The sequence below is a fragment of the Armigeres subalbatus genome, chromosome 1 (genome assembly GCF_024139115.2).
Source record: "Armigeres subalbatus isolate Guangzhou_Male chromosome 1, GZ_Asu_2, whole genome shotgun sequence".
Taxonomy (NCBI): Eukaryota; Metazoa; Arthropoda; class Insecta; order Diptera; family Culicidae; genus Armigeres; species Armigeres subalbatus.
The window spans coordinates 78,094,988-78,107,073 of NC_085139.1; the positions used below are offsets into that span (position 1 = coordinate 78,094,988).

Below are 12,086 nucleotides of genomic sequence, written 5' to 3' on the forward strand. Positions count from 1 at the left end.
TATTATTTTTTGGTATTTTACCTCTTATGCAAGGCTAAATCATACCAATTTCTGTTATCGAGCTCGTCGCTCCTGCTCGGGAAACCACTCGTATACTGGGCCCGATACTGTACAACTTATATTACCTGACCTGCGGTATTTCGTCTCGTCTCTTACTTTCAATGGTACCTTGCTGATGATTTGACAATCTCTTCTTTCGTCGATAAGCTCCAAGCTAGGCTGTATGCTTTACTATCTGAACTCCTGGATAAAAACAAAGTTATGAACCATGTATTAGAGTCAACGTTGTTCTATAACTTGCATTAGTTTTGGACAGTGGGCTTCTATTCCGTCAACACGTGGACGACAGGGTAGCAACAGGTATTATTATGTTGAAGAAAGTCTACACAATAGTCAATCGTAGTTCCAAGATCTCAATGGCCAATAAACTAACAATCTATAAGCAGGTGGTTATAGCATAGATCCTCTGTATGAAGAGGCTGTGTGCGCTTCAATGAATGGGCCTTATTACGGATTCCACACAGTGGAATACCTTAGAAAATCATATTCTAGAACGGTTGCTGGTCAAATCACCTGCCGAATTTTGTGGAATACCAAACTCTATTTCTTAGCTTCTCGGACGGAAAGTGGCACCTGCTCAGTTAAGGCTTTACCAAACCACAGACGTAAAGCGACAATCGCTATGACTGACAAAGCCCAAAAAGACGTAGCGTAGTGAGTCATAATAAATTGTCTATTTGTTTCATGCTTAATGAGAACCCGGTTTTAATTATAATAAATTATATATTCAAGCTATAGCATTGCTACGAGTTGCCATATAACATTGTTTTATCACCAATCACCAACAGTGCAAGCTTAATATTAGCTTTAGTTTCCACGCTTTTATCTCGAATAACGTCAGCTTGTTTAGTCAACACTTTCACCTTCATGTCGACAAACTTGAGCGCTTCCTGCAAACTGAACTCCACGTAATGCTTCAGCCCAACGTCGACCAGAATCGTCTCAACCCGGTCCGTTTTGGCCTTCATGAAAAAGTTTCCACCGACATTAACCTGCGTTTTAAATCCTTCGGTGGCAGTCTCCTGGATATTTTCAATCATGTTCTTCAACTGAATGTATTCCATGACATCCGCGTTCAGTCGGTCCAGCTGGTGCTCGTACAGTTTTAGATCCTCACGAAGGCAATCGTTTACGAATGATTCGATATTTTCCGGCGCCAGCCGGTCTTGTACCATGGCGGGAGTCATGTTGATTCTGTTGATATGGGTCTTTAAATAAAAGAATAACAGTATAGCATTTGTTGTGGTAATAAGCCTTTTTTGTCATCGAAAATATTCATTATAAATAAATCAAATAAATACCTACGTATATATCCTAAGGATCCCGCAGAACAAAATCATCAAACCGGTCAAACCTGATAAAAAATGAATAGCAGGACTCTCAGACCAGGACGATTCTGGCCGATTAGTGTTATTTATAAACAAACCGGGACTAATCAAGTTCAGAAATAAGTAGATAGAAGGTCAGCAAGAAGACCAAATGCAAGTGTAGATACGATGATGAATATACGTAAACAAAAAATGATGACGTATTCATTTTTGCACGGCTTCTTATTCGCGAAGTCGAAGCAAATTCTGCTCTTCCCTCCTATGGGAAACTCCATTGCTATCTGTCAGAGTTTGAGTGAAACATGGCCGCCATCTCCTTCTCTCTGTTGCTCTACTGTAAAAACCCATAAAGAACTGTCATTGTTTGTGTGACGAATTTTGCCTCGACTTCGCGAATGGGAACTCGATTGAATGTAGTAGTGAAAGCTTTTTCACCATACACGAAAGGCACGCACACCAAATATGGATTTCCGTACCTTTAGTATCGATTTCATTGAGCTTAGGGATAGGACAGTGAGATTCTTTTACGCCTACCCAAAACTGCCATGATTGTTACACGGAACCGTAAAAATCTTGTTAAAAATAAACTCACACGCGGTTTAAGAGCGGAGCAGAATGGATACGTTTGCGTGCGTTTTGACAGTTTTCCCACGGCAAAATTGTCAAAACACACGCAAACGTATCCATTCTGCTCAGCTCTTTAAGGATATTTCGCAAATTACGTAACGCTGAAGGGGGAGGGAGTGGGTCAAGCCGAGCGTTATGAACCATACAAAAATATGAAACCTTCCATACAAAAAGTGTTACGTAATTTTAGAAAGAACCCCTAACTAAAAGTATCTAATTTAGGTACTTTTTTCTCTTTGCTTCTCACCACAAAACAGATACACTAATAAAAATCCACACATTTTTATTGGCAAAAATCTTTAAAAAATTACAAATAAATTTTATGTGTGCGTTAATAACCACCCCCTATAGGAGAATCCACGTAAAGGTTATTAGTTAATAACGGTTATGTGTGTTTCCACATATATGCTTTGCGAATCCACATAGCCTTTATGTGGGAAATGCTGTAGTCAAAATTTATGTGTGCCACACATAATGAATATGATTAGATTTTTGTCAGTGTATGCATCATGGAACCTCGCGCACACACATTTTTCTAAAAAGAACCCATGTCATAGTTTTTTCAAAGGCAAACAGACTCATTGATAAGTTATTGGCTCCTAAGGGCGAAGCCAGAGTAAAGCCTGCCTTACACCTCGGGAAAATTTTCCGCCGGATTTTGATCCCCGTGCATTTTAAATGGGGCCGGGATTTTGATTTTCCGTGCCCAAATCCCGAAAACATCGCATATGCAAAAATGCATGGGGAAAAAATCCGCGGACCAAATTCCCGAGGTGTGAGGCTACCTTAAACGCGACGTGCGATGCGACGCGACGCGACAGTGCAATTTGACAGCCTGTTGATAATGATTGTTTTTCTTTTACGTGAGTCGCGTCGCATCGCTCGTCGCGTTTACTCACGACTCACGTAAAAGAATAACAATCATTATCAACAGGCTGTCAAATTGCACTGTCGCGTCGCGTCGCATCGCACGTCGCGTTTACTCTGGCTTCGCCCTAAGGCTGTCTTACACCTCAGAAAAATTTTCCGCCGGAAATTTATCCCCGTGTATTTTAGCATACACGCTTAGATAACATTACTTAAAAATACGTTTTATTTTACATAGAATTACATAGGTACTGGATGTTTACTAAAAATGTCGGTAAAAATTAGCGATAATTATCGTTAGTTTTTACCGACTTTTAAGTATTTGAGGTTTCCAGACAATAACGTTATTTTTTACCTAGAATTAGATATTTCTTGTCTTAGTAAAAAAAAAGAAGCTGCTGTTGGACAGCTCCCAAAGTTCCTGCTTTCGTCGCTTCCTGTTCCTGCTGTCGAACTCGCTGATCCAATGAAAAATGACGGTAAGTAGTCGACTATTGAAGGCATTAAATTTCGATTAAAATGCAGGAACTTTTGTTTATTGGCAGGAATTCGAATAATGGTCAAATGGCCTCCTATTCCTTTTGGAATATTTATTGAGGCGGCAGATCAACGATCTATCAGCATTCCCATTCATATTTACTGCGAGGGTTTTGGCCATTCCAGCATGCAGTGAGCACGAATTCTAAAGTCCTGGAAATTAATAAAACTTTCCTGGACGAAAAACTCCTATAGTACCGATCAGGATTCGAAGCCAGTTATCTTATATATAAAAATGAAATGGTCTGTGTTCGTATCCGCATAACTCGAAAACGGCTGGATGGATTTTTTTCATTTCTTCAGCAGAAACATTCGTTATAGTTTCCGACGGGTTTATATGATATTTCCTAATGCGAAAATTACGAGTAAAATTAGTAAATTTTGAAACCCTAAAGTTAAGATTCGTGTGGAAACTTTGCATGGGCATTTTACAGTGCGCTATTTCGTCTACTATGCAGGACAACGTCTGCCGGGTCGACTAGTCTTCAATAAAATTTGTTTTGAAGCGAGAGATTTTGATTGATTTGGTAATTTATTTATCTTGCATTTCTACAGATAATATTGCATCAACAATTTGACGGTACAAAACTTGGTTCGCGGCAAATCCTTCCATCTTCGGTTAGGCACCACGCTCGCCAAGTCGTTTTACATCCAGGGGGAATGACGGCTTTGGCAGGTTTTGTTCTATTATTGTCAGGGGTTTTTCGTTAACTAATTATGCTCAAATTTGGCCTAAACATTCATTGCATATCAAAGAATATTATATGGCCAAATTTCATAAAATTTGGTCAACAAAACCCCCCTGGCAACAATAGAACAAAACCTGCCAAAGCCGTCATTTTTCCTATTATATTTACAAATACTTTCCCTGAGATTGGGCATACTGTCAGATAGCTCCGCAATGATGTGCAATCAATTATAATTCATCCTTAGCTCCCATATTCATCCCATTTGAAAATAAAATAATTGATAGTTAAAATTGTGTTTCAAATAAACAAAACACTGAAGAAAAACCTAATTATAGGTAATTTTTAACGTTTTTACAAAATCAAAACAAGCAACAGAAACCTATTTTTCGGTAAAAAGAAACGTCCGGAGATCGATAATTTTTAACGATAATTCTTTTTAACCAGCATTAACTAAATTTAGGTAATGCATGATTACCGACAATTTAGGTATGTGCACTTTAGCTCGATTATCGGTATTTTTTACCGACTTTTAGATTATCCTAACTTAGCTTACGCTAGCGTATGCGAATGCGATGTTTTCGGGATTTGGACAGGGAAAATCAAAATCCCGGCCCCATTCAAAATGCACGGGGCCCAAAATCCGGCGGAAAATTTTAACGATGCGTAATTAGGTAGCCTTTACTTACTGACCTCTTTTCGTGACGATCCCGAATTCGAAACTTTAGAATGACCCCCCTGTCTTACCGAAAGACGCAATTCTCGAGCAACATATGATTAGGGCCGAAAAACCAACAAAGCTGAACCGAGAAAAATGAGGTTCAAATTTTCTATGACTAATTTAATTCATTTATTGAAGTAGAAACTCATTTCATTGCCAAAACCAAGTCAATACTATACGTAAATGGTTAAATTATAACAGCAGATCAAGATTAATTGAAAAACCACTCGAAATCTACAAAATTTCAGCTAAAACAAAAATCGCGCCGTTTACTCGCATCACCGGCAACACGTCTGGTTTTTAAGCCGTTTGCTCAAAGCTACTAACACCATCGGATTTGTTTAGATTTGTTAGCCAGAGCAGTTCTGCTATGCGATATATCAAAAACCTAGTAAAAATATACATTTTAAAATAACTTGAAGCTAGTTTTTCTAAATAAACAATATAAAGTGAACGGCCTAAAACCAAAACAAATATTCTGCATGGTAGTTAAGGGCGCCAACAAAGGACTTAAAAACCACAACGGTGCAAATGGTTCATGAGACGTTCACTCAAAATAGCAATTAATGTGTTTCTTAATAGATATCAAGTACGGAGTTTTAACTAGCATGAAGAATAATTTACAAAGCAATCGTTCATGCCAGAAAATCAAAAATCATGGTTTTGGTTTATAAGCCGTAATCATATGTTACGCGAGAATTCTACGTCAAAAAAATTTCAGTGGTATTGCTTTTTATTTTATGACGACAAAGGGAAGAGGGAGGGAGATGCAAAAATAAAAAAGTACCTAAAATTAGGTAGAGGTTACAATCACTTTATCATGCATTTAATGATTCTGTGAATAATAATCGTTTGGTGTATGATCAAAATTTAATTTTGAATTGAATTGAATAATATTTCCGATTCGGTGAATGGCTCATTTCTATTCGGGTAGAACCTTAATTTTGGTTTTTTTAAACTTTATTGTAATTAGATGGATTTAACCGTGTAGCCTTGACATGTGGGTGGGTATAATAAAAAGCCCTGATAATTTCTCCCCGTTGACCAAAACAACATCAACAAACATCCTCCTTTCCCGTTCCACTGCTTTCGTCTGCTCCAATGACTCAACGACAACAGTAAAAAACAGAAAACTTAATGTCAGTTCTGTAAAAAAAAGTCTAGAAGTGTTTTTCCGCCGTGCGTGATTCGCTTTTTTCACGAAAAGTAGTTGTTGCTACGAATTCCAATTGTATTCTGGACGTTCAGGTCGTAGTTATTCGTTCCGGTAATGTATTTGTGCTGATGGTCGTGTAATTTTAGGATTGAAAATGCTAACATCAACATCGGAACGTCACGACGGAAGATAGTGATACGTGCCCACTGCAAAAAGAAGAAACAGCAGTGCAATTTTCTTCGGATCCTGCGAAGCACCGTACAAAATTGTCCTGTATCCAGCACTGATGTGCTCTTCCCACTTTACGAATTGGAACGTTCTTCCGTATAGAAATCTGCTTCCTAAAGAATAATTGAAGAAGGCAAAAGATACGGATAATAATCGTCATAATTAACACAACAAACAAGGCACCAATACCTCGGAAGAATAAATACAATAACAATTATCTGCAGAGCGTAGTGTTTCGTGATGGATTTGGTGGATATCGACAAAGTTTTGGATGATTTGGAACTGAATGAGGATAATAAGGACCGACCAGCAGTAGCGGCACCGACAATCCGATCGACATCCGTCGAGTCTGGCAAAGGTAAGAAGAATGGTGCTGTATTTGTTTACATACATTGTATTACCCCGAGCCAGAACAGCAGTACATATTGGAATATTGGTTTTTGCTTTTCGTATGTTTCGTAACTTATCACGATGGACCAAATTGAAGTTTGCGTTTAAATTGCAATAATTCAAACGCTGAACTCAAAGAGTTCGAGAGGTTATCTCAGTTTGAGATTAATAATACAATGCAGTTGGGAAATGCTGGCGTCTCGTATTGTACTAACTTGTAAAATTTGGACAATGTTTTACATACTATTGATAGTAGCGGATTGCATCGGACAGTTAACGCATCGTGAGCGTTGTGTTCTCTTTCATTTGGTCTACCGCAAAATAATGAAAGAACTGAAATGAAGGTTTTTGTAAGATGGATATTTTTATTCGGTTCAGGGTCACGTGTTGTTTATCACACAAATATCTCTGATGCCACCCTATACTTAATTTTCGCCTTTCTTGGACAACAATTGTAGTTATTTAATACTCAATTAATATCAGTTGGTTACATCAATTATCTATTTTCGCTACAAATATCAGCATAATAGTCAAAATACTAATAGCTTTGGCGAATTGAGTGAATGTTTGCAGATACTTATGTGGATATGTTACGCTCAAACTATTCTTCCATTGTTTATTTTTTTTAAATTTTATTCAAGGCACTTACTGCGGTGAATCGCACATCTGTCGCATCTTTGTTGGGTTTCCCATTCATAAGGGACAAATATGCGATTAACAGCAGCTTACGTTAATTACAGTAGGTACAATTTTTCAATTGTTTTATTATGTCCTTATTTCAACGGTACTATACTGCCCCTATTCGCATAACCGTCCCATGTCAGTTTTCATCAACTTGAGTAATACGCCGTTGAATTTTTTAAACTCGTTTTACATGGAGAAGTACAACAAATTCTAATAAATTCATAAAACCTTCAATCTTTCTGAAAATTTGACACAATATTCTGTATCTGCATTAGGGTGGCTCAAAAAGCACTTTCAAATTTGTTGATAAGCCGCCATCTTATTCGGTTCTTTTTGATGCCCTGATGCTCTGGGCAAAACTTCAGCAAAATCGGTCAACGTTTTGGCGGTGCTAAACGTGTTGGAAGTTAATATGGAAAAATGTATGCAGAAACATCCAAAAACAGTGATTTGCAGTTGGTCGGCACAATTTACGATCAAGAACCATGATACTCATTCAGTCCTGGTAGAATTAAATACAGAATGTTATGCTGAAAACTGAGAGAAGAGCGGCCCATAAAAAAAATGAAAAAAGTTTTTCCCATACTTATTTGAGCCACCCTAATCTGCATACATTGCTATGGAAGTATTAAATGAACCATAATTTATTATATTTTTTTTTTGTGGAAAAGTGTACCAGAATATGGAACGTGACTGTTATGCGAACAAGTGGGTTTTGATTTTCAAATTTCTAGAACAAAGCCTATTATTTTTTCAGTTTTTCTTAAAGAAGAGGTCATTTTTAGCTTATTTCTGCAAGAAAATCAAAATCGTCGAAAACCGACATGGGACTCTTATGCGAATCGCGGCAGTACAACAATATTTACTTTAGCAGTTCAGACATTTGGAATAGCTTTTGAGACATTGCGAAGTCAATTAAAAGGTCCAAATTTTGCGCATTTCGTTCGATGATGGTTCGTTACGAACTAGCTAAGATTTCGTTTTTGCCTTGAAGCAATGTAGAAGTTTAGTTTTGATATCATTTCAGATGAATCAATACGTTGCCAAACGATATCATTAATGAATAAAACCATTACTATTTCACGCCGCTCTTTCAAAGTTTGTATGTCGATAAGCATGCAGCGTGTTTGCTATGATGGAAGTGGATATGATGTCCAACATAATTTACGATGAACAAATAGTAGAAATTGCTTTTGTACAGATTCTAATCTCTCTACGTTTGTGATTGAGAAAGGAGACCACACAATGCTACAGTATTCCATAATTGATCCTACATAAGCTGTTTAATTTGTATATGGGTCTTGAAAGTTATAGCAGAAATGCTTTATGAACCCTAGCATATTATTAGCCCTGTGAATGATTGTGTTGTAGTGGTCTACGAATGAAAGTTTAGAGTCTAAAATTACTCCTAAGTCCCTTACTCTTTCACATTTTTCTACATTTTGATTTCCCAATGCAATTGAAACTTTTGATGTAGTTCTTCTTCTGTTAAATAATATTAGCTCGGTGGTCTAGTGGCTACCGCTTCTGCCTTATAATCGGAGGAGGTCGTGGGTTGAATTCCAGGCTTGTCCCTATCCTATTCGATCGATCTCGACTATTGGAGATTGCATTGCTGTCAACTAAAAGATAGTGATTAGTCCTAAATCAAAAATTTGTGGTAATGAAAGTGATACAATAGCAAAGGCGCCTCGTCTATACGTTCTACCTGTTAATGGAACAGGTAACCATTTTCAGTTCAGAAGTGGAAAACTTATTGTACTTACAATTAGTTTCCTACCAATTAATTATTAGGGCAAATAATTACTGAGTAAAAATTTTTAAATGAAGTTTCACGTAATATTTCCAATGACGGTTTAACATCTAACGAAACAAAATATTGCGTAGACAGATCAACTCAACGCCACATGCTTGGCGTACAGTCATATTGCAACTAAATATGTGTTTCTCCGACGGATAACTCCACATCACGTCACATAGAAAGATTTTGTCAGTTGTACGATTCATATTAAAGAAACAAACATAAGCGCAGAAGTTAAATTTTCAGTTTTGCGCAATGGCAAATGTTTTAAAATAATTTCCTCCTTGGGGGTCGTACACCAATAACGTAACCAATTTTTCTGGGATTTTTGAACCCCCCCGATTTTTTTCACACATTTTTTTTATTTATAGGTAAGAAAACGACAGACCCCCCTCCCCCCCCATAACTGCTTACGTAATATGTGTACGACCCCTTGGTACGCTCACTCGTTCTCCGCGCGCGGAGAATCAGCGTGAGCGTTGCCAACTTTCTCCGTTTCCTCACATCATCATCTTTCGCATGCGAAGCCAAGTTTTGATGCGAGTTCTGCTATGTAGCAGAGGAGTCCATTACAGGGATTGAACTTATCATTTTATTATCATTTAGTATTTAGTCAATAACTCATTCCAGAGGCGAAAATCAGAAAAGTGTTGTATGGCGAACTTCTAGCGCTAGCGCTAATATTTACAGCGTGAAACGCTAAGAACCAAAAGGATAGTACCAAAAGATACCAAAAGTCCACGTGACGCCCCTGCTCGGAAGCCTCCTTTCAAGAGGCTCGGAAGCCTCCTTTCAAGAGGCTCGGAAGCCTCCTTTCAAGAGGCTTGGAAGCCTCCTTTCAAGAGGCTCGGAAGCCTCCTTTCAAGAGGCTCGGAAGCCTCCTTTCAAGAGGCTCGGAAGCCTCCTTTCAAGAGGCCTCCTTTCAAGAGGCTCGGAAGCCTCCTTTCAAGAGGCCTCGAAGCCTCCTTTCAAGAGGCTCGGAAGCCTCCTTTCAAGAGGCCTGGAAGCCTCCTTTCCAGAGGCCTCGGATGCCTTCTTTCCAGAGGCTCAGAGCCTTCTTTCCAGAGGCTCGGAAGCCTCCTTTCAGAGGCCTCAGCCTCCTTCAAGAGGCTCAGGCCTCCTTTCCAGAGGCTCAGAAGCCTCCTTTCCAGAGGCCTCAAGCCTCCTTTCAAGAGGCTCGGAAGCCTCCTTTCCAGAGGCTCGAGAGCCTCCGTTCAAGCGGCTCGGAAGCCTCCTTCCCAGAGGCTCAGGCCTCCTTTCCAGAGGCTCAGAAGCCTCCTTTCCAGAGGCTCAGGCCTCCTTTCCAGAGGCCTCAAGCCTCCTTTCCAGAGGCTCGGAAGCCTCCTTTCCAGAGGCTCGGAAGCCTCCTTTCCAGAGGCTCGGAAGCCTCCTTTCCAGAGGCTCGGAAGCCTCCTTTCCAGAGGCTCGGAAGCCTCCTTTCAAGAGGCTCGGAAGCCTCCTTTCAAGAGGCTCGGAAGCCTCATTTCAAGAGGCTCGGAAGCCTCCTTTCAAGAGGCTCGGGAGCCTTCTTTCAAATGGCTTGGAAGCCATCTTTTAAAAGGCTTGGAAGCCTCCTTTCAAAAGGCTCGGAAGCCTCCTTCAAAAAGCTAGGATGCGGCCCTTCAAGTGGCTTAAAAGTCTTCCTTCAAAAGGTTTGGAATGCTACATATCCTTCAAAAGACTTAAAAGTGACCTTTTGTTTATGTTTAAATCCTCCTTTTTTGAGCCTCGGAAGCCACCTTTCAAGAGGTTCGGAAGCCTCCATTCATGATGCCCGGGAGCCTCCTTTCAAGAAACAAGGATCCGTCCCTCCAAGAGGCTTGGAAGCCTCATTTTTAGAGACTCAGAAGCCCTTTCAAGATGTGCAAAACAACCTTTTAAGACGTTCGGAAACCTCCAAAAGTAATCAAAGTCTTACAGGAGGCATATATGAGTGATGTATAAACTTAATTTGAGTTGCAAAGTTTCGCAGAATAATAAAGATTTCATACATCATTTTGAAGAGTCATATATTGCGTTAGTTTCAGGTCGTTTCCCATAACTTATTAGTTATGAGTTATGCTTATTTCCATTTACATAGACAAAATAGGATACCTCCACGAATGTAAAAGTTCGAAGGGGTACCTCACTAGAAAAAAGGTTGAGAACCGCTGCTCTAAAGTAGCGTCTTTATCGATTTGGCTGTCGTCTGCAGAAAGTTAACTTTTCGGCAAGATTTTTTTGGTTTTGTTTCTGTTAGTATTTGATTTTATTTCTGTTAGTCATTGGAAATGGAGTTGAATTTTTCCGGTCCGCTATTCCATACAAAAGAAGGTTGTTCCGAGATTGATTTTCTTCAAAGTGCAAAACTTAATCGTGGCGACGACAGAAAGTTACCCTTCGGTAGCAGAATCACAAGCGCTCGACGGAGGGGACACTGACAGCAACCAAGCTACCACGGCGATGCCACCGTTACAGGCCATTTTTGCAATCAAACCTTTCTGTCCCGAAAATGCTGGTCCTGAGAAGATCCAATTTTTTTCCCCAATGCACTTTTCCAGTAACTAACTGCAACCAAACTCGATGACTTTTTGGTAAGACGCCATCATTTGGAATAAATTTTCATGATCAACACTGCATCACGCGGAATCGCAACAGACGACATTTTTGTAATGTAATCATTCCTTTCTTCACATATAAAGCTGGTTCTTGAAGTTGAATGATGACCATCGACTTAGACGACCACAATCAATGCGATGGTTTTCCGTTGAAAATGTTACCAGTGACAACGTGCTGCTATTTCCGCTCCGCTGCGTCCACTCTGCGTGAAAACTTGTTTGAACTGAAGGATTAGATCCAAACTCACAAGTTGCTTGATTTTGATGTCTGTGCTTGCGATGCATACACGGTATTACTTACTGATTGCTTGGTTCAGCAGATTTTCAAATATTTGGCTACGTTTTCATCGCTTTCTTCTTTTTTGTAAATTTATGCGCCCTTGCTTGCGATTTCTTGATTTTAT

General features: G+C 39.3%; 2 protein-coding genes across 3 annotated transcripts in view; one reads left to right on the forward strand and one right to left on the reverse strand.

The window, feature by feature from the left end:
- Positions 1-757: 757 nt before the first annotated feature.
- On the reverse strand, positions 758-1,540 carry LOC134213188 (protein UXT). 2 transcript variants are annotated; one of them, XM_062692028.1, is made up of 2 exons: positions 1,362-1,540; positions 758-1,268 (listed from the first exon to the last, which is right to left on the reverse strand). In XM_062692028.1, the coding sequence occupies exon 2, from the start codon at positions 1,245-1,247 to the stop codon at positions 804-806; it is 444 nt and encodes a 147-aa protein (XP_062548012.1). In that variant the 5' UTR covers positions 1,248-1,268; positions 1,362-1,540; the 3' UTR covers positions 758-803. The 2 variants fall into 2 exon arrangements, with proteins under 2 accessions (XP_062548012.1, XP_062547921.1); XM_062691937.1 differs by having other exon boundaries at positions 1,366-1,538.
- Positions 1,541-5,910: 4,370 nt separating this feature from the next.
- Positions 5,911-12,086, forward strand: part of LOC134227435 (zinc finger FYVE domain-containing protein 9) — a 64,466-nt gene continuing 58,290 nt past the window's right edge. The window contains exons 1-2 of the mRNA XM_062708931.1: positions 5,911-6,074; positions 6,129-6,568. Of these exons, the coding sequence (XP_062564915.1) occupies positions 6,451-6,568 (118 nt within the window). The 5' untranslated portion in view covers positions 5,911-6,074; positions 6,129-6,450. The remainder of the gene's footprint in view (positions 6,075-6,128; positions 6,569-12,086) is intronic.

Excerpts from the sequence above, each read along its gene's own strand:
- LOC134213188 (XM_062692028.1), bottom strand. The coding sequence starts at position 1,247 with ATGACTCCCGCCATGGTACAAGACCGGCTGGCGCCGGAAAATATCGAA.